Source organism: Syngnathus typhle, linkage group LG14 (genome assembly GCF_033458585.1).
Source record: "Syngnathus typhle isolate RoL2023-S1 ecotype Sweden linkage group LG14, RoL_Styp_1.0, whole genome shotgun sequence".
Lineage (NCBI taxonomy): Eukaryota > Metazoa > Chordata > Actinopteri > Syngnathiformes > Syngnathidae > Syngnathus > Syngnathus typhle.
In genome coordinates, this window is record NC_083751.1 from 3,286,396 (window position 1) to 3,311,952 (window position 25,557).

The window sequence follows — 25,557 nt, forward strand, 5'->3', positions numbered from 1 at the left end:
TTGTCTTCATAATCGACTCGCCAAACTTATTCATGGCCACGGCGAACCGGGCCTCCTCCCTGTAGGAAAACCGTGATTATTCTCCTCAATCATACGCTTGTTCTGCTCCCAGATGATCCACTTGTGAGGGTCACAGTAACCGGAGGTGAGCCGCGCGTGTGGTTTCATGGTGTCATTTTAGGACACGCCATGGCTGCTCTTCCACATCTCCCAGTCGGTGATGACCAGCTCATCAGAGTCTGAAACGCAAAGCCGCACACATTAAAACTGTTACAAAATTATACACCGTAAAAATCAATGAAACCCATCTACTCTTCTCACAAAAGTTCAGAATATTAGCCTCCCGTCTCGGGTGAAATTGAAGGATTAACCCAAAATGCACTTTAACCTTTGGAGGTGAATTCAATTTGACCCACTCTAAACTTTTTGAATGGCAACATTTCTGTTTTAGTATTCTCCACAACTTGCTGTTCTCTAACAAGAAGCTAACTGGAAAAATGAAAAACAGGTGTTTTATCCATGAAAATTGTACCTTGAAAATGGCTTCTTCCTTCATGGAGCATCTTTGTTGGGGATAAATTGCAATGTTCGGTGTCGTTTTGACCTAGTTTAGTCGAAATATGTACAGAATAATTCAAGGATTAAACTTGTGTTCAGAAGTTTGACCTTGAGCTGACAAACCCGCGCAAAAGGTTAGCAAGGCTTTTACTTTTTTAGCCTACGTGTATCAGCAGCGCCCCCTAGTGGCTCGGAAGGTTTATCTCAGTGTTTGTAAGCAGCACTGCGGATGAAGCTACTTCTTGGCATACCTGCTGCCGCATCCCCGCTGTGCTTGTGCGGATTCGAACACTTCACAGCTCAGAATGAACCAGAAGGAAGAAACATGACAGCGTAAAAACTGCAGGATGTCTTTCAAGGTAAAATAAATAAGCAATGCGCATAATATGTTCCCTCCCATAACACCATGTTTTCCTCCATCATGGCCAATGCGATTGGCTGTTTGCATGTGATGATGCAGAGCCCATCGCATGTGTGCATGTTTTTATTTTGTTTGTTTTTATCTAAGCAGGCTTGTTTTTGTGTCTCCTCAAGAAGGACACACCGCTGGCCAATGCCGTGTTCTGGGCTGCCCACAAGGGGAACGTGGCTCTTCTCCAGCTGCTGCTTAACAGTGGACGAGTGGATGCAGACTGCAGGGACAAAGTAGGAGCTATAATCATGCATGAAATAGGAAATATGGGCAAATGTGCATTTGGGGGTATAAAGGTTCCCTTTGCTGTGTACAAATACAATTTTGATCTATTTGAGTGGCTCTCATTTGGGAAGATAAGTCATATTGATGCTTTCCATTCAGTGCGGAACAACGGCGCTGATGGTGGCCTCCTACGGCGGCCACAGAGAGTGCGTCAAAGATCTCATCATGCAAGGAGCTGACATCAATTATCAGAGAGAGGTATCATGAGAATACCAAAGATTGACATGGTTGTGCAATTTCACGACTGGACCATGCAGATTCTGTATAGTAGGTCTTCTTTCATATTCATTTGGATTGTTTTTATGGTTCTCCACAGACAGGTTCTACCGCTCTGTTCTTCGCTTCCCAGCAAGGTCACAATGACATCGTCAAGCTCCTCTTTGAATTTGGTGCCTCCACAGAATTCCACACCAAGGTGTACTTTTGTAAAAGTTTCTTGATCACATGATCACTAGATCTGTAGTTGGTTGACATTTTGTCTCGTGGCAGGAAGGAGGCACTGCTCTTACCGCAGCTTCCCAGCATGGACACGCCAACGTGGTGGAGACGCTGCTGAAAAACGGTGCCAACATTCACGACCAGCTGAACGTGAGCAGCTCTCTCTGGAATCTTAAAATGGTGCTTTTTGTAGTGTGCGCACATTGGCCACCAAGAGCAAGTCATTTTTTGCAGAGGATAAAGAATATATGCCTGCGAGTAGTCTTATAGTATATAAATATCTGTACATATATCCATTGCCTAGTCTGCCTATTTAGGACTGAGCTCTTCTTCTTTTCGATTCCTTTATTTCTTTGCCATAGGATGGTGCCACGCCTCTTTTCCTGGCTTCACAGGGCGGTCACGTGCCCATTATCCGTCAGCTGCTAGCGTCCGGCGCCAAAGTGAACCAACCAAGAGAGGTCCGGATGCCTTCTCCATCTCATTTTTACTCTCATTTATAATAATTTTGTCTTACAGGATGGCACTGCCCCCCTGTGGATGGCAGCTCAGATGGGGCACAATGACGCAGTCCGAGTGCTCCTCTTGCGCGGGGCGGATCGAGACGCCTACAGAGAAGTCAGTCAGGCTTGATTATGACCAATCAGAAGCAGTTTTCCGCAATAGTTGTGACTTCTGATTATATTTGGCATATTTTTAATATCTTTTTGTCACAAGGATGGCTCCACGGCGTTATTTAAAGCGGCTATGAAGGGACACAGTAGCGTCGTTGAAGAGCTCCTCAAGTTCTCTCCTTCACTCGGCCTCCTCAAGGTAGACCAACAATCTGGTTGACAATTATTATATTGCGCAATATCACGCAAACTCCCGTTGTCCACAGAATGGCTCGACGGCCCTCCACGCTGCCGTCGCAAGCGGGAACATCCAGAGCGTTCAGCTCCTCCTCAGCGCAAACGCCGACCCCTCGCTTGCCAACCAGGTCGAGAGCTGAAAAGCGCCAAAGACAGGAAGTGACGTCGCCTTCACTTCCTCTTCTTCTCACCTGTGTTTTACAGAACGACCAGCTCCCGGCCGACATTGCCAAAAGTCAACGCATTTTGAGAGTTCTGCGTCCTAAAGTCTTGAGTGCGATGGCAGATGACAATCATTGTTCCTGTCTCAGCATCTGCTTGCACTAAAATCAAACATTGGTATTGGTGCCTTGAGATATGAATGACCTCAGAGTTTGTTTTAATTAGTAAAGGTTTACTGTCAAACTAGTCATAATATGGAGAGTTACACATTACGTATTCAAAGCAACCACTTAGCTTAAGGCTAATGCTAGAATAATTAGCATCGATATGGCTGTGTTGTTACGCTTCCATGCAGCAATAAAACTTTTGTCTCAAGGCACCATTGTGTGATGTCATGAGTGAATGATATTAAATAGCACAAATAACACCCCAGCCCACAAGATATGCAAATCACCATCACAAGAGTGACATTTTTAATGTTTCTTTGCCAGTTTAATATGTGCATTAAAGTATGGAGTTGATGTGAATGCAAAGAATTAAATCCAAAAGGCATTAAACAACCTTAAGAGGTATTTTGTGAACAAACATGAGATAAACACACATGTCATTATGAATACATTTAATTGTTAAAATACATCTCTTGGATGAACAGTCAGGGATTTAGCAGGGACATTCATAATATATTAGCACATTTAGCTTCACAACTTTGCTTGTAAATAACATCCTTCACTTAAAAAAAAAAAAAGACTTGTTGAAATGAAGTTCTTGACCTCACAGAGCAGCCCACTTGGGAACTTTTCTGTTTGAAATGCAAATCGGGAGTGTAGCTGGTGTAACTAAAAATTCCAAGAATTTGAACATATAAAAATAAAACATTATCAATATAGTGAACAAAACACAAAACAATGATATGGCTTTTAAGCTCAAAAGTACAGTGTAATGCGTAAAAACAAAGTTAGCCATTTTTAACCTTCGAAAATCTACGTTGGTTCATGTCAAGCTTCACATAGCGCTGCATTGGAGAAAGTGCTGGATTTAAGATTTTAGGACAAGGCTTCCTACACAGAGAGGAAAACATATCGGCTCTAGTAGAACACAGACATGCAAACTACTTAGAAGACAGTGAAGAGCGAGCCCAGCGCCAGACCCGTGGCCGCTCCTGCCAGCACCCCCATGGCCATGCCGTCACCGTTGTCGCGGTGGCGCTCCTCAATCACCACGTGGTTGACGCCGGGCGCGCCGTAGTCACCTACCAGGGAAGAGAAGAGCAAGCGCCGGCTCAAGATGATCACACACAGTGATCCATTTTAGCGGTTCAACTTTACTAATCTTACCTTGGTACTGGTAAGGGTAGGCAACGGCGTAGGACTGCCCGTCAGCGGCGTATACGATCTGAGTCGTTTGAGGAGAAGCTGCGACATAATCTCCGTATGGGCCTTGAGTGTAGAACTGATTAGGGCAAAAAAAAAAAAAAAAAAGGGCCCATGAAAGTTCTCTCAAGACCTGGTGGATAATATAATAATTTTTATAACTTCAATTTTACCTGGGGTGAGGGATCATATGGTGGCGGAGCAGAGGCCATCAAATTTGGCGTGAAGCCCACCTGAGAAGCAGTGACCATCTGAAAATGTCAAATAAAAGAAGACATAAATACTTTGAATTGTGCAACTACCCTAACTACAGCTTACCGTGTTAATTCTGGAATCCTCTAGTGCCATAGCCCATGCCCTGTAATGAAGAACAAAGACCATTTTGCAACCACAATGAAGGACAATGAGATTATTAAAAGGGGTTTTACAGGGCATCATCTGCGCTGTCTCCACACAGGCTGATAACCCTTCCGTCCCTGCACACAATCTGGAGCAACGCGTCGCGAGTCTTGCCGTCCGGAGGGTTCAACTCTGCGACAGAAAAGGTGTCACCAACCAAAAACTTCAACCGTGGAATTCAATAAAACGTTACCTTGACACGCGGCGGGACCGCGAATGTTGATGCAGTCCACCCTCATGTGGATGTCGTCCTCCAGGTCCCGCCGTTGCTGGTCGTTGTAGAAGACTAGCCGTCCGTCGGACCACAGGTCGAACCAGTTCTTCTTCCAGCGTCGCAGTATGGTACCTGTCGAGGAGGTCAGAACATTGGAGGGAAGTACGACGGCTGTGGAAATGATGTGCCTTACTTTGCCTGTGGAGCCAGCCACTCTTCACCATAGCCATGTTGGAAGCACCTAAACACACCGATCAGATAGACTGTCAATTTTTACTTAATTAGAACAAAAATTATATCCTACAAATAACATATTCGTTAGGGGCATACAGAGCAATTACAAGCTTTTCCACTAGATGGCAATCAACCTGTTTTTATTTTTTATTTTTATATATTTATTTGGTAGCGTGCGATCGATGTTTTTCCTGATGTTGGTGGGGTTTTTTTTTAATGTTGGGAAAGGCTACGAGTGTCGGCGTGACGAAGGGTGTGGTGTGCCCAAACAAACATTGTGACCGCTGCAGCCTTCCACAACATGTCCTGATTTCGATTTGTTCTGCTACTTGATATAAACGAGTGTAAAACGCCAGTACTTCACACAATGAGCACAAAACACGTCCATAATGTTCATAATTTGACAAAATAAGTCGCACTTGCCTGGTTTGTGATCGTTGTGGGAAAGATAGGCTTCAACTTCCAACGTAAACGCCGAAGTAATAGGTCTTGAAGAAAATAATAAAATAGACTCTCCTCCTGGCTTGGAACGGGAAGGAACGTTACTTAAAAAAATTGCATTAAACCTTCAAGCGAGAGTTTTAAAACAGTCGTGTGACCGAGTATGGTGGCTTGATACGAGTTGAAAATTCTTAACAGGAAGTATTTATGCTCGATGATGTAATCTGTCAGATGACACACGATTGGAAAGTGCTAGCAAAAAGAAGGGTGTGTTTGTTTTTCGTTACTTGTTTCATGAAGCAGTCACATCGAAGCCATCGTCTTGGTATGTTCTGTATGTATGGGTAATACAGTATATTGCATGCTCAATGCGATGACAAATATTTATTGGTTTAATATACAATAGTACCACTTATATTTCACTGCATATGTGAAGAACAAGCAGGTAAAGTTCTATTATATCGTACTTATACACCCGTTACTGTTCCGCTAGCCACCCACCGGCGGTCGACCTTGTGTAACAAAACAAACTTCACGCAAAAAAAAATGCCTGCCCACAATTTGGCAGCACTAACGACGTGACGTCACATGCAGGCGCTTCACGTTCACGCAACTAATCCGAAATGGCGACGGCAATATATTTGGAACATTATTTAGACAGTGAGTATCTGTTACGGACATTAAATGCGAGTACTTTGCCTGCTTTGCGCTTATTTAAAGTTAACGTTAGGCCTTATTCTAGTCTTGGGTTGCAAAGTGACAGCAAGTCGCTGTCAGCTCGCGAGCTACTTTAGCACGTAGCATTCTCGCCTACCTCCTGTTTAAGTTAATAACATATGAATTAAGATGACGGCGTTGTAAAATTGTCAGTGACGCATTTCAAGTGCCTATCTGGACATGGGGCTCGTATAAAATGTGATGTCTGTTGAATTACCTATATTAAATAGATACACAGCATGCTTTTGCAACCTGTTGGTTCTGGCAGCCGCCTTTTTCTGTAACTATTTACGCCCCGGGCAGACCTATTAAGGCTAGATCTATGCTAGTCTACGATTAATATGTGTATTCTAAAGCCATGTGACTCAATAAAATGTAACAGATGTTAATAAGGGTTACGCTGTCATCTGTTTTTAGGCATTGAAAACCTTCCATGTGAGCTGCAGAGAAACTTCACACTGATGCGAGACCTGGACAACAGGACGGAAGGTGATTATAAAAATCACACGTCTGTTTTGGTGCTCCATGTCAAGTTTCCATGACTGTTGTCATCTTGTTAACACTCAAATATGGCGTCTCCTCAGAAAAGAAGGTCGAGATCGACACGCTGGCCGAAGAGTACATAGCCAAGGTGAAAAACCTGGCGTCAGAACAACGGGTGGAGCACCTGCAGAAGATCCAAAGCGCCTACAGCAAGTGCAAAGAGTTCAGCGACGACAAAGTGCAGCTAGCCATGCAGACCTACGAGATGGTTGGTCCCAAACACTGATGAATAAGCACTGATACAAAACCAAGCACACAGGCACAAATCCTTGAGTACGCTTTGTTGACACAGGTGGACAAACACATACGGCGGCTGGACGCCGACCTGGCGCGTTTTGAGAACGAGCTGAAGGAGAAGCTGGAAGTGAGCGGCTATGAAAGCGCAGATGGACGAGTATTGAAAAGTCAGTATAGTTGAAGGCGAGCCTCCTTTTTGGACCAAAATCACACTTAATGATTTTTTTTTCCGCCAACAGAAGCAGAGTCCCGCAGCCTCAGAGAGAAGCGCAGCTCTCGGGGACGTGCAAGGAAAGGTTCTGATGAAGATTCTCCGAAAAAGAAAAAGATAAAAAACAGGTCTGTTAATGTATTTTCCTCATAGTATGGTTTTCGTCACCTGTGAAACTTTTTTTCCCGATAACACAAAATGTCTGACTCGCAGCCCGGACTTGACCGACGCCCTCCTGCCCATGCAGCCGTCTGACGTGCTGGACATGCCGGTGGACCCCAACGAGCCCACCTACTGTCTGTGTCACCAGGTGTCGTACGGGGAGATGATCGGCTGCGACAACCCAGACGTAAGCTCTCGCGTTTGAGCGATTCGGCTTTCTGATGAAATGATCGCGAACTTTGTTTCCAGTGTCCCATCGAGTGGTTTCACTTTGCCTGCGTCGACCTCGCCACAAAGCCAAAAGGAAAATGGTGAGCAAGCGCTAATCGGGGTCACCCCATTCATTGCAATTTCAAACCATTGTTTCTCTCTCAGGTTTTGTCCACGATGCACTCAAGACAAGAAGAAAAAATAAGAAGAATATTGCGGTAGTAAAATAGTGTGTTTATATACAGAAATATATATTTTCGCTCCTCGTCGTACAAGCTTGCTTAATAAGACCGATTGCGGATTTTGGAAGTGATGTGATTCCAGACAAGTATTAACTTTAACAGCTTCACGCTCACTTTTCTCACCCATTATAAGACAGTCTACTTGGCTTGTAATATATTTTAGGATACTTGAATTTATGAGTTATTTTTTTATAAAAGCCTGCTGAGAAATTAAGCTTTCTTTTTTTTTTTAACAACCTCACTGAGATTTGTGTCAGAGAGCGTCCGATATTTCGTTGACCTACTACCTCCAGCACAGATGTCTAAACAAAATCAGATCTCCTCAAACCAAACCCCTAAACATGAGGTTCCTAGTCTGATTATTTTTGTTCCACGAAAACAAATAAATGAATCAAAATGTGACCTTGTTGAATGTATTGTGGTACTGGTGGTATCAAAAGCACTTTTGACAAAATGTTTCCCTTTTGACAATGCAAAGTTTATACTTAAATTTAATTTCAAACCTCAGATTATATGGGGGAAATATACTATATCAGATGTTAGTTTGTCATTTTTTTGTGAGGGTTTTGTCCACTAACAAATTGTTTAATCAGCCTTAAGTGTCTTCTCTCATGGTTGAATGTGAACGCAAGTCATGTAAGCCACAGATAAAGAGCCAAAGGCAATGTATTTTGTATATTCAATATTTTATATATCAAATAAATATCCTCTATTAATCAACTGTTGTCTGTCATTGTGTAAATGCATTAAAATCATAATGATCAAATATTAAAATCCGTTAGATTCTTCATCCCAGCTACATTTCTCATCGTCCGCCTTGCCAAAATCCACCTCCAGGTCATACACAAATTCGGGGTCCTCTCTTTGCGTTCGGTTCTTTTCAAACAGCTCGTCCATGTGTCTCTTCTTGCGAGCCAGTGCATCGTCGTCCAGCTTGTTGAGGTCCTCAGCTGGGTCCACCTGCAGCGAGGCTAGGCTGCGCTCCAAACTGATGCCCTGAAGGTGGTCGCGCAGGATAATGTGCAGCCTCTCCAACTGGGTCTGGGAGACCCTCTCCAGGTAGTCCTTGTGCCGGGGGTGGTTTTTCAGCCTTTCGGCAGCCAGGCTGTAATCTGCAATGAGTAAAAAAAAAAGAAAAAAATCTGAAATGTTTTGACATAAACTATTATTAAAAAGAATAAAAAAATTCGGGAGAAATTTAATACAGATTAATAAATATTGGAACATACCAGAATACTGTGAAAAGTTTCGCACGGGAATGACTCGTTTTCTCACTTTGTTAGTCTCTGTATTTTTATAAATCAACACGATGGAAGGTGGGTTGAAGCATACTCCGCAACGCTTCGCCTCGAAACGCATGTTTACTCACTGTTTCTACAAATACATCAAAACAAACAAAACAAGCTTTGCATTCGCAGTATGTAACTAAATTATTTCGTATCGAGCCTACCCTGTAGCCTAGCAACCAGTCGGATTAGGACCCTACTCTCTTTCCGGTCATATCGTTCCTGATTTTAATCTAACAAATAATGACGAATGGGAATATGTTTTGTTGTAATCATAAAGTTGTAAGTATGTTTAAAATGTTAATTTCACAAACAACTCTTTTGACACAATGTTGTTTTGACTAATGGTTTTATTATATACTTATTTGTGTTAGGCATTACTACGGCCGCCCTAACGTTAAAAAGGGTCCTTCGATTTGCACTTCCGTAAACAGATTAAAAGGCATTCTTTTACGTTTATCGCTAACAATATACGAGTATTCCCTAGAAGTATGTGATGCATTTTACATTTTTTTATCACTCTGTCTTAACCATTTTATTAACATGTCGTCATTTGACTGTGATGGGTAAGATGTCCTCATATCTGCTATTTTCAGACCTCATAGTAAACCTTAAAAATGCCCATAAATATTTCCACTGTTTGAAGCCAACTTTGATTATTTCTGTAGGCGAGAACAGCTGTGCTGCTCTAAAACAGTGGCTCCAGTCAACTACAGTTTCATTAGAGATCAAGAACAAGGGTTTTCACAGGTATATCTTCGAATTAGGCTTAGAATTTTAACAAAAAAATGGAGGATACAAACGTGTTTTCTTTTAGGGAGGCAGAAACGACTATTGAACTCCAGCCTGGTGGTGCGTTCGAGGACGTCCGAGTTTTGCTGCTTCACGCGTGGCCCAGTGGGGTCTATGTGGACCCTTACCAGCTTGCTTTACTCGGAGATGCAGTTGATTGGCAGGTAAAGATTAATATAATGCAATAATAAAAATTAAACCAATAATTATAAGGATGCAGTACATTTTACAGGAATGTTGCAAAATTATTATTTTGCTCTACATTGCACATGTAATTGTACTTTTAATGCATTGTGGTAGTAATTGCTTATGTATTTATCTTTGTCAGATATTAGTAGATTCCACCATTGACCTGGAGATGCCTGCACACAAAACTCTGGGATTCGTCACCTACGTTTATCCCGCCTTCAGTGAGCAAACGCCCAGCGTGCTCAAAGTTAGCATCCCTATTCACGGCCGCTATCACCAACCCTCTTTTACCGGGGAAACATTTTCATCAGTCGTCATAGAACTCCCAAAGCTGCTTTTGCGCATGGAGAAATGTAAGTAGTTGGATTTACTCAGAAAAAGCAAATGTTCGTCTTTTGACGTGCTTTTCTCTCCAAGGTTCACTGGCTGATTTGGAGCCTCACACAGCGACGGAAGCACCTTGCAACGCTGACAATTCAAGCATGTGTCTGTGGTTTCAAGTGCAACATCAGCAGGTGATTTGCTTTCAGACGTCATGACAATTGTAATATTATTTGGGAAATATGATGAAGCTGGAAAGCATGATCCTAGGTGTTAAATTCCCATGGTTCTTTTGGGCTGTCTTCCCGCAGAGCCCTCGCGACAAGACCTTGCATTTACCAGTGGGCGACGGTTCTCTGGTGACGCCTGTCTGCGGCCTGACGCTGGCCGTCACCATGATCTGCTGTTTGGCGCTTTCCAAATACACGTGGAAGTATCGGATAGTTTAAAACCTCATGGTGCTTGCTGTCTGTTTACCAGATTATTCCTGCTTTACAGTGTCTAAGAACAATGGCAACAGTCATAATTTTGTCTTTTTTTTTTTTTTTTTTTTTTTTACTTCATTCTAGTTATTATATATATATATTATTTTTTTTCTTAAATATACATATAGCATTTTATGTGGAATATTCTTAAGTGTTTTTGTATCTCTAATTTTCACTCCACTTTGTATACGCTAGTGTATGTTTTGGAAGTGCTTTATGAATAAACTTGAGTTGAGATTACAGCTGTTAATATCCGTCACACAAATTCAACAATACACTATAATTACACTTTACACAATATTTTATTTCTCTGATTGTTTTCATGGTGGCTGGAACATATCCATCTGTTTTTAGATGGAGGGAGACAACATAATAATAGCCGACAGAAAATTAAATACTGCGGAAAGAAGGACCTTAAAAATCGATAGTAACGAAGTATACTTTATTATGTCGTGGTATACTCCGTTACTTCCCACCACGGCCCATCACAAGTCGCTAGTTCCGCTTCCCCCTTCTCGACATAGCGGAATTATCATCGAAGGGCCCCAAAAAGACAGAAGGGGGTTAAAAAGTTGCACTGCACATTGTTGTCACCTGTTTTACACCTGGTCTTATTTATGGACGAGTTTCGGAAGAAGTACTGCACTTTTTTGGGATTTAAGAACCTTTTTTAAAGCACAGAGGAAGGACAGACCGCAGGGAGTCGAGGAGTTCTGTTCACATTTAACTGCCCGGTGAGAAAGTGACGAGAAAGCGGCTTAAAGCTGGATGCTCGGCCGGCCTTTTTTTATTGATTTGATTCCCTCTACCTAACAAAGGCATTTATTTTCCTTTTAAGTCACCACTTTATTATAAGCGAGTTGTCATGGAGGAGTTATCGTTAGCTGCGGGCTAACTGTCGGCCAATGAGTTGAGACGCTAACGTTAGCTCGTCCGCTAAATTGCGCTATCAAAGCTAACGTTAGCTTCGCGCGAGCGCCATCGTGAACCATAGCGGTGGTTAGCTTTGAGCTAACAGGCGTGCTAGCTCCAAGGCAAAAGGCGAATTATAGCCTGGAGTCGCTCCACTTGTTGGCTAATATAAGTAGCGGATGCTAACGTTATCCCGCTAGCCGCCGCTGTTGGCCTTTAAAGTACTTTACTTTTGGTAAAATAGACCTACGGAGAAAAAAGTTCTTATTACGTAGTTACACAAAGAGATAATTTAATTTGGATGTATGTTAGCGAACCTCATTGTTATTCTATTCTCCGCAGTTTTGCTTCCTGGTATTTTTATAAACAATGATTAATATGCACAAAATGCAATGGGTACACACAACTTGAATACAACAACTATTGTTTGTAAAGCAAAAAAAAAAAAAAAAACGTTTTTGTGTTGTGAGTCTTGATAGCTGTTGACATAACTGGTGCCTGTGTTATCACTGTCAATGTTGTTTTAAACCTGACATATTTTCAGCCATTAAAACTTGTATAGTTCAATTTGAATATTACACAGTGACGTGTGAGATATTTAATTTGTTTATTTGTTTTAGGTTTCACCAATAAACACTTTTGGTTTTCCCATTTTATTAATGAAGTACCAAAGTATAAGTACTTTTGCCACCCCTGATAATGTCCATGGTAGTTTTTCCACAATGTGCTTTAATGCTAAAAATTTTGTATAGACAAATCTGGGTTATTTGTTTGGCTACAAATATCCTGTGTGGAACCATTATTTGATTGTGTTTTATTTCCTAGGTATAGTTCTTCCTTCCTCTCCTGGCTGCACATCCTGCGGTGCTGCATGAGCACACGTGTGCTTCATGCTGATGTGATCCTCCCTCTTCGCTTGCCGCCCCATCCGTCCTCGCCCCCTCTCCTGCGAAAACAACCCAAACAAACTCCAACCTGAACGATGTGCGACAACGCCGACCCCGAGGACAAGCCCCCCGCCCCGCCGGTCCGCATGAGCAGCACCATCTTCAGCACTAGCTCCAGCAAAGACTCACTGTCGGCGAACCACAGCTCCAAGCCGCTGCCCTCGGTGCCTGAGGAGAGAAAGCCACGCAGCAAGATCATCTCAATTTTTTCCGGCGCCGAGAAAGGTGAGCGAGAGTACAGTGGAAAAGAAAAGCCCCCTTGGGTTAGTTATTAAAAATGTTTGTCACTTGCAGGCGGGAGAAAGAAAGATCGAGACAAAGAGCGACCGGAGATATCACCGCCTTCCGATTTTGAGCACACTATTCATGTGGGCTTCGATGCTGTCACGGGGGAGTTCACTGTGAGTGGGAACCTTTTCACGAACCTACACTAATGCCAGTCATAGCGTTTAGAGTTCATATTTTTCTTTGCTGTATCTGTCAGGGTATGCCGGAGCAGTGGGCCCGGCTTCTGCAGACCTCAAACATCACCAAGTCGGAGCAGAAAAAGAACCCGCAGGCCGTGCTAGACGTCCTCAAGTTCTACGACTCCACGGGCAACGGGCGCCAGAAGTACCTCAGCTTCTCGTCTTCTGGTGAGTCTCTTAAGACGAGCGAGGAAACGGCTAGCAAGAACTTGTGAAGCCATGTTCTTCTTGTTCCTTCACAGAAAAAGAAGCATTCACTCCAGGGCCACAGTCCGTAAGTATATCGAGATGCTGAGAGACCAAAAAATAAATAAATCATGCTCATGCTTTTATGGGCATTTATGTCCTTGGTCTCTTCCTTTTTCTCGAATCCAGCCAGTCAAAAAAGGCGCAGAGCCAACATCTCCGACTATCAAAGACATTGACGACGACGATGACGACGAAGCCCCGCCTCCCGTTGTGGCCCCCAGACCGGAACACACCAAGAGCGTAAGATGACGACGACGACGTTTTGTTACGTTGGACTGCAAAATGACAGCGATTTCCGGTGCGGCCAGGTGTACACGCGCTCCGTCATCGAGCCCCTCCCCACCCCCGGCTTGAGCACGGACGGCGACTTGGCATCCAAGGCTGCCGACAGACAGAAGAAGAAGGGCAAAATGTCAGATGAGGAGATCATGGACAAACTGAGTAAATTTCATTCGTTCAATTTCCAACAATTGCTTCGCACCATGCATATATTATGGACCACCCACCTGTTAATTTTTTTTTCCACTATACCATAATACTTCCGTAGCATGAGATTTAATAAACCCAAGGTGACAATCATTAAAAGTGTAAATTTAAAATACCTGTTTTTATTCACTCCCCTCTGCCAAATAGGAACTATTGTCAGCATTGGTGACCCTAAGAAGAAATACACCAGATATGAGAAGATTGGTCAGGGGTGAGTCATTTTTAGTTTTTTTTTTCTGACCAGTTTTTAAGGTTGAATCCAACTTTTTTTTAACCGTCTTCATGACATTGTATTGAATGTACTCTCGTGACCTTTCTTACAGAGCTTCTGGAACAGTCTTCACTGCCATCGACGTCGCCACAGGACAAGAGGTGAGAGGAAGACGTAACGCATCTTCTCCCCGACTGTCATTTCAAATCATAAAGCCAGTGATGATGACACAAGTATTCTGCAACCATGTGGTAAAGTGTTTGTCTTGTACCCTTGTGTATAGGTGGCTATTAAGCAGATCAACCTCCAGAAGCAGCCCAAGAAGGAGCTGATCATCAACGAGATCCTGGTGATGAAGGAGCTCAAGAACCCAAACATCGTCAACTTCCTCGACAGGTGACGCCGGGATATGGGTGGGGAAAAAAAGAGCATGTCATGTGAGACACTGCGTCTGTATGTTTTAGTTTCCTGATGGGGGAGGAGCTATTTGTGGTGATGGAGTACCTGGCGGGCGGCTCGCTCACCGACGTGGTCACGGAGACGTGCATGGATGAAGCGCAGATAGCCGCTGTCTGCAGAGAGGTGTGCCCACGCAGTGAATGGCGAGAAGAAAAAACAATATAAATACTAACGTGCCACCTTACTCTCTGCAGTGTTTACAAGCGTTGGACTTCCTGCACGCCAACCAAGTCATCCACAGAGACATCAAAAGTGACAACGTGCTGCTCGGCATGGACGGCTCCGTCAAGCTCAGTGAGTTGTGAAATATTCCCGTGGATTTTATACTACAAAAAAAAACATCAAGTAAACGTATGGCGTTGCCCTCCCTCGCCAGCCGACTTCGGCTTCTGCGCCCAGATCACTCCGGAGCAGAGCAAGCGCAGCACCATGGTGGGCACACCCTACTGGATGGCCCCCGAGGTGGTGACCCGTAAAGCCTACGGGCCCAAAGTGGACATCTGGTCGCTGGGCATCATGGCCATCGAGATGGTGGAGGGCGAGCCCCCCTACCTCAACGAGAACCCCCTGCGAGTGAGTGCAAGCACTTTGGACAGGGTCTTGCCAGTTATGCAAAACAACAACAACAGGGTTTGGGCAAATGTGTTCCGATTGGCCTGAACTATTGCCTGTCTTCTCAGGCCTTGTATCTCATCGCCACCAACGGGACGCCCGAGCTGCAGAACCCTGAGAAACTGTCGCCGGTCTTCCGAGACTTCCTCAACCGATGCCTGGAGATGGACGTGGAGAAGCGAGGCGGAGGCAAAGAGCTCCTGCAGGTGACTTAATGATCGCCGATTAAATGTGCCCACCGTAAAAACTTTTAATTCATTCTCCCCCAAAAGACCTTTGATAATTTAATTAATTTGATTTGTGTGTGTGTGTATATTTTTGTCGGGCACAGCATCCCTTCCTGAAGCTGGCCAAGCCTCTGTCCAGCCTCACACCGCTCATCCTGGCCGCCAAGGAGGCCATGAAAGGCAATCGTTAAGAAGAAGACACACGTACACACAACCACGCATACACACACACACACACTCATCACGTGCCAACGATTTACAATTTGTGCCAGACAAAAGGTTAACAAAAAAGAAAATCACTGTGAAGAAGACCAAAAATGTCAAGCATGAAAGACACGCACACAAACACACACACACACTATCCGCTGTCCATATGAAGTCTCTGACAAACTCTGGTTAGGACTGGGCTTGTATTTAATGAAGATGATGCCTCGTCCTAGTTTCTAGTGTTGTTGTTTTTTTTAATTGACTGCCTTAAAAAAAATGCAAAAGTGTTGCCTAATGTATTGTTGATTTTTGTCCCCCTGTGATTTTTACTACTTTTTTGTAATTTTACTTTCCTCAGCTCTGTCAGTGTCTTTTTAGTTCTTTTGATACTTGAATCTCTGTCTCTCGCTCTTTTTCATTCGACTGCTTTTATAGGAAACATTTCAAGAGCACGATATCTTTTTGTTGATTTCACATACGCACCACACACACGTACACTCACACGCGACAGAGCTACTGTACCATGTTAGTCCCTTGATAGCAGAGGTGCACCTTACAGGCAAGTTCATTTTACATGGACATGGTTTATATTTTCCTCTCTACTGTTGATATTAAAAGTGGAAAAATTGTACAGTTGTTTGTCAATAGTGTTAAATCAATGTGGTGTTTAGTTCCCCAAATGTGTTTCTAATCAATTTATACATGCTTACTGATGGAAGCTGGCCGTATTAAGATCCTATGCATGCATAAGTAATTGCAATAAGCAGGTCACTCAAAAATACACAATTACTCAAATATGTACCCCCCCCCGTCCTAAAAATGTTTTTTTTTTTTTCAACAATAATTTTGGTCTAAAAATGAAATGACTTGAGTGATTTTCCCCACAATATATACATTTTCAAAAAATACAAAACAACTCAATTGTTCTCACAAAAATATCCTCTGGAATGCCTTCCCTCCAGTTTTTCCAGGTCTAAAATGCACAACTTTAATATAAAATAGTTATTTTTATTAGATAAACGTTTTCAAGCGTCTGCAAATGGAAAAAAAATATACGACCATCTATTATAAAAAAAAAGTGATTATTGCCGGGTTTGCTATGTGCTTTTATTTTGAAAGGAAAGACCCGGATAATGTATGCTATCGCCGAAGAGACCGATTAAAACAGCTCCAGCACGATAACAGAAATTAACAGCTTCGTTTAGATTATTTCACTGCAATTTCATGTCATGTCCGGGCACGTTAAGGATAAAGAAGCGTACCTAAGACTGAATTATCTCTACCAGGTGAGTGCAAACCATTATGACTCGAAAGGGTCTCGTTTTGAAATGGCTAACCGCTAACTAGCTTCTTTCCCATCTCATCTTGGTTACAGGCTGCACATTCCGTTTTGGCCGAAAACCCAGCCAATGTGGAACTGGCTCGTTTTTACTGTTTTACTCAGCGGACTATCGCAAAACGTCTTGTTCTACGACAGTAAGTTAGCCAGCTGCATAAAAATATCTTATTTTGAAGGCGCGGTTAACAGTTTCCTGTAACTTTAGTAACTCAATGGCCACTAATCAAAGTGATATTAGGGGGCGTTACTCTGCATTATATTCCATCTTAATTTCTTAATGTAATTTTATTCCTGCAGAGATCCGTCCGTGAAAAGAACAATATGCAAGAAGTGTTGCTCCCTGCTCATCCCAGGTTTGACTGCGACAATCAGACAACGTAAGCCGCATTTATACCCTTCCCACCTGAAGGAATAAAATTATTTACTAATAAATGCGACTCTGCCAGGGAAAAGAGGCAAGAAGAGGCGCGTGACGGTCCTGCGATGTCTCAGCTGTAAGCAGAGCAAGACGCTATTGAACGACCCAGATTATTGCTTGTGGCAGGACCGTCCGGAGGCTCAGGCTCCACTCCAACAAAAACAACCAGGTAATCCTCATCCAGCATGCATTTGTCAAATTTCCGTAAGTAAATATGTCTCACCCCTATTTTTGTTGTTTCCTATCCACAGAACAAGGGGCATCTAAAAATCAGCCCAAAAAGTCCAAATCTAGTCAGGTGGATTGTTCCAGCACAAGTACAAGTACTGCCGCTACACAGCAAACACCTCCATGACAAGACGAAATGCAAATGTACAAACTCTTTTGTTCTATATCAACTGAAAAATCGTTTTATTTATTTCAGTTCACGTTACTTGAACAAGTGATGGTCACACGGCAAACAAATGCATGATTTTGTTTTTCAAAAGACTTTTATTAAAACTAGCAACATTTTTGCAGTTTCCCTAATTTTGAAGCCTTTTTTTTGTTCTTGATGCCTTCTGTTGTTTGAAGGATACATTGTAAAAAAATTAAAAAACAAATGTCATTCATTTCTTTTCTTTTTCTCCTCTTTTCCGCACCCGGAAACGCGTCTTATAGAGGAGGTTCTTGGTAAAGATCCTTGGGATGTGGCCCATGTACAAGAAGAGGGCCAGGGTCATTCCTGGAAAGCATGCAGATTCACTTTTATAAATTTCACACAGGATAAATGGGCAGGTACTCCACAAAAAGAAGAAAAAGTTTACCTGTGATGGGGGCCAGCCAGTAGACTAGCGCATACTCTGTCAAGGTGAATCCCGAACAGTTGAAAGTGAGGCCGTAAGCTAGCGAGGGATTGATGTAAGATGACGTGTAACCTTTGGCTGCCAACGCAAAATCATTGTCGTTTCATCACAATTGGGACATGAAATGTACATTTTGTTCTTCTCAACATATTTCTGTTAACTCTTCGAAATATAGGCCACTCGCATGCTTACCTATGTGTGACAGGAAGGTGAGGAGCACGGCTCCGACCGGCACCTTGAGGAATGCGCTCCTCCCTCTGAGGAAGAGGTGCGCCAGGTAGAAGAGAAGTGCACACACCGCCTCGGTGAAGAAGCCCTGCACGGGCGAGACCAACAGCGAGGTGCTGCACTCCCAGCCCATCAGGTTCTTGATCATGTGCATGTCAGTCAGCTCCAGGTTCCAGTAGTATTCGGCCGCCAGCATGGCCAGGAAGGCCCCAAGGAAGTGGGAGGCCACGGCCAGAACGGTGGAGAGCAACGTGGCGTCCAGGTGAAGGAACCTGAGCATGCTCACGCTGGGGTTCCCCAAATGGTCGCCGCAGACTATACCGTGGACCAGCAGCACCGCGAACAAAATGGTCACCGTCACGTCCGGGCCCAAGCCCCCGGCCCACTCGCCCACCTCCACGATGGTTTGCACCTCCAGCCGGCACGCCACCAGCATGAACGACGAGGACAACTCGGACAGGAAGGCGAGGCGCGGCCATCTTTTCAGGGGTGCCCGCAGCGAGGCCGCCAAGACCACGCACGCCAGGAAGTAGCCAAGAGAAGCGTTGAGTCCCGACATGTTCACGGAGGGTTCGCTCTCTTCTGACAACGTGGCGCACAGAAAGACCCGCGCTTCTTATCACACTGCTGACACCTGCCAAAATACACACGGGCCATTGCAAGGTCAGGTCATCAAGCAGGTCACAGCATTGACATTCAATAAGACTGGTCAACAGCAAATTTGAATGGGTGAAACATCTTTCTTAATTTATGCATATTAAATATATGACTATACATATTAAATAATTGTATTTCTTGATACGCTCGATAAAAAAATACTCGGAATCACCTCAAAATAGATCATCATGAAACCTACATTGTGATTGGATACTGAGATGACGTATGGGCTCAAACCAGGAAGTGATTTTCAGTAAGGGCGGAAGTAATTTAGAAGTATATAAAAACGCGACATACTTCGATGTAACCCACACCAATTCTGAATTTGAAAGTTTGAGATTAATCATAATTTACTGATACAATGATTGATGTAAGCGTAAAAAGTAAAACCCGAGTGTACCACTCGTGCGTGCCTACGTCACGTAATTGCGCGTGCACGAGCAAGCCAGGCAAGCGACTGAATGGCAGAGCGGCCGAAGCCGACGGTCCACAGTGCGGAATGACAACTCATCGGGGATGGCGGACAAACCTCCGACGGTTTTCTTGAAACTCTTCGCCGCCGGCTTTTACGCAGTCAGTTCGCTTATCATCGTTGTGGTGAACAAGAGCGTGCTCACCAACTACGGGTAGGCCGACCGTCCGTCCGACCGGGTCAACTCAAGCTAAGTTGTTATCCAAGTTAGCTCAAGGCAACTGTTGCGGATTTAAATAGCCGCGATGTAACTTGGACACTCCAAGTTTGCACACTTTTTGCTCATTTAACACGCCTTTTTTATTTCTAGGTTCCCGTCATCGATATGTGTTGGGATAGGGCAAGTGAGTTTCGCAACCTTTTCCCCTAAACACAAGATTCATTCACTTGTAGTTGAGATTCAGCTGATTTTTTTTTTTCTCCCTCCAATGTGTGTTTGTATGCGTGCAGATGTTGGCCACGGTGCTTGTCTTGTGGGTGTGCAAGGCAGCGAGGGTGATCACCTTCCCAGACTTGGACCAGAAAATACTTGGCAAGGTAAAACCACCTGCATATTGTGTGATTGTGCTTTATTTGACATCTCTGGTTCATTTTTTTATCTTTAGACATTTCCTCTACCTCTCCTTTATGTGGGCAATCAAATAAGTGGTCTATATGGAACCAAAAAGCTCAAGTAAGTTCTTGTGTTAGTGGTCGAATAGAAGTGAATTAAATGATTGATTTGATGATTCTACTCTAGCTTGCCGATGTTCACCGTGCTCAGGAGGTTCTCCATCTTGTTCACAATGTTGGCTGAGGGATTTCTGCTCAAGTAAGCGCTTTGCATTTTCAACTCGATTTTGGAGTTTGGTTTCAACCGGCATCTTTCCTCGTTGCCACAGGAAGAAGATCTCCAGGTCAGTCCAGATGACGGTATTTACGATGATACTCGGGGCCTTCATCGCCGCCAGGTAAGAACTGTTTTTGTTTTTTTCACATTTTTGCTGACATACTTATGAGAAACACATTTGAAGTGAATCATTATTTCCATCGCATTTTTAATATTCTTTTATAGCCTTTACTGACTCTTCACAATCCTCTTTAATACTTCACTGGCTGCCATCTGCAACTGTCTTAATTATTTTATGAAGAACCCACCCTAAATATAGAACATTGACGTCATATTTAATGCTCCTTGTTTTGACTGTAGTCGAGATTTACAGTGGGTGTTTTTTTGGTTTTTGATGACGTCAACCTGCCAAATTTCTTTCTGCCAATTGGTGTTGACCTAAGTAAAAAAAATCGACATAATGATATGAATAGTGTTGATTTTTTGTTTTTAATGTCAATCATTTTTCAGTATTTGAATAATCAAAATGCTGCCTGGCCAGTAAAGGAGTGAATCGGATTAAAACATGTTGTCAAAGGCCTGAAAATAACAATTGTGTCCACCTCGTCATGGTTTTACAGCGCAGACATGTCGTTCGACCTGCAAGGCTACAGCTTTATCCTCCTCAATGACGTGTTCACGGCGGCCAACGGCGCTTACGTCAAGCAGAAATTAGAAGCCAAGGTTAGTGGCGGCGCCGGCATGTGAATACCACTCATTGTTTTGGAAAGGGGCGGGGCGGTTATGTCGACATGGAAAAATGTAAATAAATTCGAGTTTTACATTCAATATCTTGTCTGTGTTTGTGGCAGGAGCTGGGCAAATATGGCTTGGTGTATTATAATGCGTTATTTATGATCTTACCCACTCTGCTGCTGGCTCACATGACGGGAGACATCCAGAAGGTAAGGAGCAGCCAAGCGCAGAGAGCTCCACCCACCTCCTTAAAAATACTCGTCAAATGAACACGCCCTTTCGTTCACGAACAAGCTGCTGCTTTTTTTCCACGTGAGGCCGCAGAACTCCGAAAGACACAAAGGCCGCCATTATGTACCTTCCATCCAGTCGCTGAAAAATGTGTTTTTGATGTGACCAGGCTATGGACTACGACGGCTGGTCAGACATCTTCTTCCTCGTCGAGTTTTTCTTGTCCTGCGTTATGGGGTAAGAATGTGTCCGTGAGAGGTTGAATGACTTTGGGTGTTTTTGTTGTTGGTGACTGACGCCAATGTGACTCAAATTGTTTTTTGTGTGTGCGCACAGGTTTGTCCTCATGTACGCCATCGTGCTTTGTACACACTACAACTCTGCACTGACCACCAGCATCTTGGGCTGCATCAAGGTGAGTGAGTGGCGGTATAAGCGGAATTGATCTAATATAGTGTGCTTCCGATTGTTGTCACTCAGCTGCCTTGTTTTTCCAGAATGTCCTGGTGACATACATCGGAATGGTGTTTATTGGCGACTACATTTTCTCCTGGACCAACTTCATAGGCTTGAACATAAGGTACGGCATTTTAAAGTATGTTAAATGCGATTTTTGACAGCTTAGCAAAAACAAAAGTCTCCTGTATGTGTAATACCACTATCGACCACAAGGTGACAGCACACCCGCTAGTGTAAATTAAAAATAAAACAGGTGAGTTTTTGTTGAAAATAATCAAATCACCCTCTGTAATCTTGCTTTTTAGGCTATATATAATATTTAAAGCATACATCACGCCTAGAGAGTATTTTTGTCTTGCGGATTTGACTTGTGACGCGTTTCATTTTGTGCCGGCAGCATCGCAGGCAGCCTGGTTTATTCGTACGTCACGCTACGAGAGGAGCAACCCAGCAAGGCCAGCGAAAGCACCAAAATGGACATCAAGGGCAAGGTGATTGTATGACACTGGACTGTTTTTTTTTTTTTTTTTTTAATTTTGCCATGTATGTTTTTTTTTAATTTTTTTAAACAATTTTATTTATGTCTGAGGAGGAGCTGATGCTTTTAAATCAACAGTCTTCTAAGTTACATTAACGTTACAATACATTTTTAAAGGGACGGTAGCATTTCCAAGTGTTGAAGGGAAAAATATTTATGAAATTTTTATACACATTGTACTGAAGACACACATGAGAGCCAGCTGTTACTTTCTGACTGGTTTACCTGAACCGCCAGCTGAAATTCTGAAGATTTGGATTGTCAAACATCTCGAAATGGTTAATCGGTTATCAAAGTCGTTGTCGATCAAAATGCGGATCAATTCATTTTTAGATTCTGACGCATACGTCAGATTTGTTTACAAGGAATGTAACATGGATGCCTTCAATGTCGTGTTTTCTGTGCACTCTTTTAGTCTGTTACCACATTTTTGCGCATGCACTGGTACAACTTTGGGAGAGGGTGCAAAAGGAGCAGTTTACTTTTAGCTTGGTCAGTTAGTGCAACAAAATTTGAGTGAGTTTGTGGTGGGCTGTTATGTTACACGTTAATCTGAACATCCCTCCGCTGGAAAAAAAAATGTTTGTTGTATTTTGCAGGTAACTTTTTTAAAGGTCTTATACAAATGTTTTGTTTTTATCAATTTTATTTTAGCTTAAAAGTAAGAATTTTATTCAAGTATGGCTTTGTTACTGTATTTTTTTACAAAAACGCTTTCCGATGTTGCAACATTTGTTCCTGTCTAATTAAAAGATGAGCCATTTGGAATTTTTGTCAGCTTGCTGTGCTTTATTGAATCTTAATCAACTTATCTTGAGGTTAGAACTTTTTTTAAACAATCACAAGTTGAACATTTTTTTCTTTATTTATTTATTTTTAAATAAAAAAAACATACAAGTATAAATGACAAAGTAAAGATTTAATTTTCCGTCTCTACTACTGTCCATCCAAAAAAGTCCACCTTTTAAGTAGTGACGTCAAGTTTCTTGATCTTTCCCTGAGCATTGCAGGCCAAACCTGATTAGATCCACAAAATTTTACTCCCACTAAAACGCACCAATACCTTACAGCAACAAAAAAAAACAGTATATAAAACACATTCAGACATAAGACAGAAAAAAAGGACATTAAATAGTTAACTTAAAGCTTGCATGTTTAAAAGAAAATACCTCACAGTGTGCTAAGGTTCCCGGCCATGTAGCTGAGGCTGCAGAAGTTGCAAGCCAAGCAGCACAAATTGCAAAGCGACGACAGCAGCCGGTAAAGTTGCAGACGCCCGCTCAGGTGGCGGTACTTGGCGTCCGTTTGGCTAAGCTTGGCGTAGGCCTCGCGGTTGGACGACAGGCCGATGTCCTGACCCAGGCCGCAAGCCTGCTCCACCAGGTGCATGTCGGCCATGATCTCCGACGTCATCTGGCCGAACCACTGGGCGTTGACCGCTGCTACAGTCACTGACACAAAGAAGATGAAGATCTGTTGGGGTAGAAGGAAGGTTCTAATGAAGATAATTATATTTCCTCACAATGACCTAGCCCTACTCATCAGATCATAAAACTAATAAAGTATCCCAGCATCTTAAATAGTCAGATTAGAGGCAGTAGAAGACATCCTGTTTATATTTGTCTGCATGACTATTATACCGCCTCCTAGTGGCCAAGTTGGGAACACCAGAAGGCGAGGTACAATGACTGGATTTTATCTCATCAATCAAGACTGTATGTATACTGTATGACGTCACTGGTGGAGACCCACTTGGAAGGCCTCTCGCTCATCCAGCAGGTCGCTGGGATGGTATACGGTGAAGATTGCGAGGTTGAAGAAGGCGCAAGCCGAGCCCAGGTGAAGGTAGAAGGGGACCAGGCGACTTTGAATGAAGCCGTAAGTGTGTCTGTTCAGATGGTTGTCCATTACGAAACCTGATCGGGAAAAAGCTCCAATTTAGTTTCTACTTTGTCATTGTGCAAATCCAAATCTATACTTTTTTTTCTTTTTAAACAGTATGACATGCCAATTATTTTGCAGACAACTCGAGCAGCACCTTCGAGAACCACTTATTTATTGGATATGTGCACCGCGTTAAGTTTAAAAAAACTTTTAACTAGCAGGCCAGTTTAGCCTGAAGCCAAGTTGCTGTGACGTCAAACTTGATAGACGACCTTTGCTCCACTTTCTCTGTGTACTCAAAGTTGTCATAAATCAGGGGGAGTTATTTTCTATCTTGTCGCCTTGCAATAGGACATATGAAGGCCAATTAAGATCTTGTTTTTAAATTTATGATTAAACCTTTTTTCCCCTAAAAATCTGCAGAATGTGTAGCGTGGGTGTGGTACCAACTTGAAATGAAGGTGACCCAAATCTGCATTCCCCAGTAGGTGGAGAGGAGCAGCAACTGGGCCAGTTTGACAGTGAATGACGGCTCCTGGTCGGTGGCCATGCTCCCAACGCTCGCCTCCGTTTGGGTTGGTGGTCTCCAAAACCAAAATGTCCGGGAATGATCAAGCCAACTCTCTGTAAAACACGTGTAAAGCTGCGACACACCCAAAGGACAACTATAAGCAATTCTTGTCTAAAGCGAAATGAGCGCTGTTGTCATGGAAACTGCATTTGCGCGCACCCAACGCATCGCCGATTTTAAAACCATATAACCGACTAAACGCTTCTATTGGAGGCTATATCATATAGAAACAAAGCGCGAGCAGATTAGCTGTAAATGTTAAATTTCCGGGGTAGAAGTGGCTGGGGGTTGCAAAGTTTGACCGAGCGAACAAGTAGGGCACAAGGTTAACACTTCCAACGCGTGCAAATACGGAACATTATTTTAAAACCCGCTTTTGTGAATATTCAAAATCGCTGAGAATATCTACCAGTGCGACGGGCGCAGAAGTTGAAGGAACACCTAAGAGGAGGAACGACAGCAAGTCACTGCAGTAAGGGAGGGAAAGGTTCCAGCCAGCACAACAAACTGGTTCCACCGAGCTTCGAGCGCTTGTCACTCACACAACTTCTTTGACACCGCTGCAGAAATATTGGGAGGCGACAAACAATAAACGCAAGCAATACATGAGTCTTGAAAGGTTAGACCGATTACTAGAATAAAAGCAAACAAATGAGCTACTAATCAGAAGACAGCAATGCGAATAAATCTGTGCTTTCGTGAAATAATGATGCAAAAACAAATGGATAGCACCTTTTAAATATAACACTCAGTAAATAAAAAACACAAAAACTAAAATGATTCTGATGATTTATTTATTTGTGTTTTGATCGCGC

At 43.1% G+C, this 25,557-nt stretch overlaps 10 protein-coding genes across 11 annotated transcripts; 6 read left to right on the top strand and 4 right to left on the bottom strand.

Annotated features, from left to right (window-relative positions):
• Window positions 1-786: 786 nt before the first annotated feature.
• On the top strand, window positions 787-3,079 carry ankrd29 (ankyrin repeat domain 29). Its single transcript, XM_061298093.1, has 10 exons — window positions 787-917; window positions 1,093-1,203; window positions 1,355-1,453; window positions 1,572-1,670; window positions 1,745-1,843; window positions 2,056-2,154; window positions 2,213-2,311; window positions 2,411-2,506; window positions 2,574-2,672; window positions 2,749-3,079. The coding sequence occupies exons 1-10, from the start codon at window positions 906-908 to the stop codon at window positions 2,869-2,871; spliced, it is 936 nt and encodes a 311-aa protein (XP_061154077.1). The 5' UTR covers window positions 787-905; the 3' UTR covers window positions 2,872-3,079.
• Window positions 3,080-3,310: 231 nt separating this feature from the next.
• Window positions 3,311-5,584, bottom strand: plekhb2 (pleckstrin homology domain containing, family B (evectins) member 2). The gene is made up of 8 exons (XM_061298094.1): window positions 5,347-5,584; window positions 4,883-4,930; window positions 4,669-4,821; window positions 4,505-4,607; window positions 4,395-4,434; window positions 4,250-4,327; window positions 4,041-4,155; window positions 3,311-3,955 (listed from the first exon to the last, which is right to left on the bottom strand). The coding sequence occupies exons 2-8, from the start codon at window positions 4,917-4,919 to the stop codon at window positions 3,819-3,821; spliced, it is 663 nt and encodes a 220-aa protein (XP_061154078.1). The 5' UTR covers window positions 4,920-4,930; window positions 5,347-5,584; the 3' UTR covers window positions 3,311-3,818.
• A 321-nt stretch (window positions 5,585-5,905) lies between these two features.
• On the top strand, window positions 5,906-8,406 carry ing5a (inhibitor of growth family, member 5a). Its single transcript, XM_061297997.1, has 8 exons — window positions 5,906-6,024; window positions 6,499-6,570; window positions 6,666-6,832; window positions 6,917-7,028; window positions 7,101-7,200; window positions 7,286-7,421; window positions 7,484-7,545; window positions 7,610-8,406. Exons 1-8 carry the CDS (start codon window positions 5,988-5,990, stop codon window positions 7,647-7,649), a joined length of 726 nt encoding a protein of 241 aa, XP_061153981.1. The 5' UTR covers window positions 5,906-5,987; the 3' UTR covers window positions 7,650-8,406.
• cep19 (centrosomal protein 19) lies at window positions 8,354-9,392 on the bottom strand. The gene is made up of 2 exons (XM_061297998.1): window positions 8,916-9,392; window positions 8,354-8,798 (listed from the first exon to the last, which is right to left on the bottom strand). Exons 1-2 carry the CDS (start codon window positions 9,043-9,045, stop codon window positions 8,455-8,457), a joined length of 474 nt encoding a protein of 157 aa, XP_061153982.1. The 5' UTR covers window positions 9,046-9,392; the 3' UTR covers window positions 8,354-8,454.
• On the top strand, window positions 9,369-10,999 carry pigx (phosphatidylinositol glycan anchor biosynthesis, class X). The gene is made up of 6 exons (XM_061297996.1): window positions 9,369-9,538; window positions 9,641-9,722; window positions 9,790-9,928; window positions 10,093-10,306; window positions 10,371-10,468; window positions 10,586-10,999. Exons 1-6 carry the CDS (start codon window positions 9,469-9,471, stop codon window positions 10,721-10,723), a joined length of 741 nt encoding a protein of 246 aa, XP_061153980.1. The 5' UTR covers window positions 9,369-9,468; the 3' UTR covers window positions 10,724-10,999.
• A 244-nt stretch (window positions 11,000-11,243) lies between these two features.
• On the top strand, window positions 11,244-16,165 carry pak2b (p21 protein (Cdc42/Rac)-activated kinase 2b). Its single transcript, XM_061298432.1, has 15 exons — window positions 11,244-11,493; window positions 12,497-12,843; window positions 12,913-13,019; window positions 13,103-13,253; window positions 13,328-13,359; window positions 13,461-13,574; window positions 13,643-13,775; window positions 13,968-14,031; window positions 14,144-14,192; window positions 14,315-14,427; window positions 14,496-14,613; window positions 14,685-14,784; window positions 14,867-15,063; window positions 15,171-15,308; window positions 15,434-16,165. Exons 2-15 carry the CDS (start codon window positions 12,654-12,656, stop codon window positions 15,518-15,520), a joined length of 1,593 nt encoding a protein of 530 aa, XP_061154416.1. The 5' UTR covers window positions 11,244-11,493; window positions 12,497-12,653; the 3' UTR covers window positions 15,521-16,165.
• A 483-nt stretch (window positions 16,166-16,648) lies between these two features.
• On the top strand, window positions 16,649-17,904 carry rpp21 (ribonuclease P 21 subunit). The gene is made up of 5 exons (XM_061298438.1): window positions 16,649-16,822; window positions 16,912-17,012; window positions 17,173-17,252; window positions 17,322-17,462; window positions 17,545-17,904. Exons 1-5 carry the CDS (start codon window positions 16,766-16,768, stop codon window positions 17,646-17,648), a joined length of 483 nt encoding a protein of 160 aa, XP_061154422.1. The 5' UTR covers window positions 16,649-16,765; the 3' UTR covers window positions 17,649-17,904.
• On the bottom strand, window positions 17,895-19,028 carry aqp12 (aquaporin 12). Its single transcript, XM_061298434.1, has 3 exons — window positions 18,331-19,028; window positions 18,100-18,216; window positions 17,895-18,017 (listed from the first exon to the last, which is right to left on the bottom strand). The coding sequence occupies exons 1-3, from the start codon at window positions 18,923-18,925 to the stop codon at window positions 17,902-17,904; spliced, it is 828 nt and encodes a 275-aa protein (XP_061154418.1). The 5' UTR covers window positions 18,926-19,028; the 3' UTR covers window positions 17,895-17,901.
• A 399-nt stretch (window positions 19,029-19,427) lies between these two features.
• On the top strand, window positions 19,428-23,055 carry slc35d1a (solute carrier family 35 member D1a). The gene is made up of 12 exons (XM_061298433.1): window positions 19,428-19,649; window positions 19,806-19,839; window positions 19,946-20,032; window positions 20,101-20,168; window positions 20,235-20,306; window positions 20,377-20,445; window positions 20,945-21,047; window positions 21,176-21,268; window positions 21,460-21,527; window positions 21,627-21,705; window positions 21,788-21,870; window positions 22,147-23,055. Exons 1-12 carry the CDS (start codon window positions 19,540-19,542, stop codon window positions 22,250-22,252), a joined length of 972 nt encoding a protein of 323 aa, XP_061154417.1. The 5' UTR covers window positions 19,428-19,539; the 3' UTR covers window positions 22,253-23,055.
• On the bottom strand, window positions 22,411-25,302 carry si:ch211-121a2.4 (transmembrane protein 205). Of its 2 annotated transcripts, none has more exons than XM_061298436.1 (4): window positions 25,152-25,302; window positions 24,622-24,795; window positions 24,040-24,203; window positions 22,411-23,760 (listed from the first exon to the last, which is right to left on the bottom strand). In XM_061298436.1, exons 2-4 carry the CDS (start codon window positions 24,719-24,721, stop codon window positions 23,458-23,460), a joined length of 567 nt encoding a protein of 188 aa, XP_061154420.1. In that variant the 5' UTR covers window positions 24,722-24,795; window positions 25,152-25,302; the 3' UTR covers window positions 22,411-23,457. The 2 variants fall into 2 exon arrangements, with proteins under 2 accessions (XP_061154420.1, XP_061154419.1); XM_061298435.1 differs by having other exon boundaries at window positions 24,622-24,814.
• Between the last annotated feature and the right edge of the window lie 255 nt (window positions 25,303-25,557).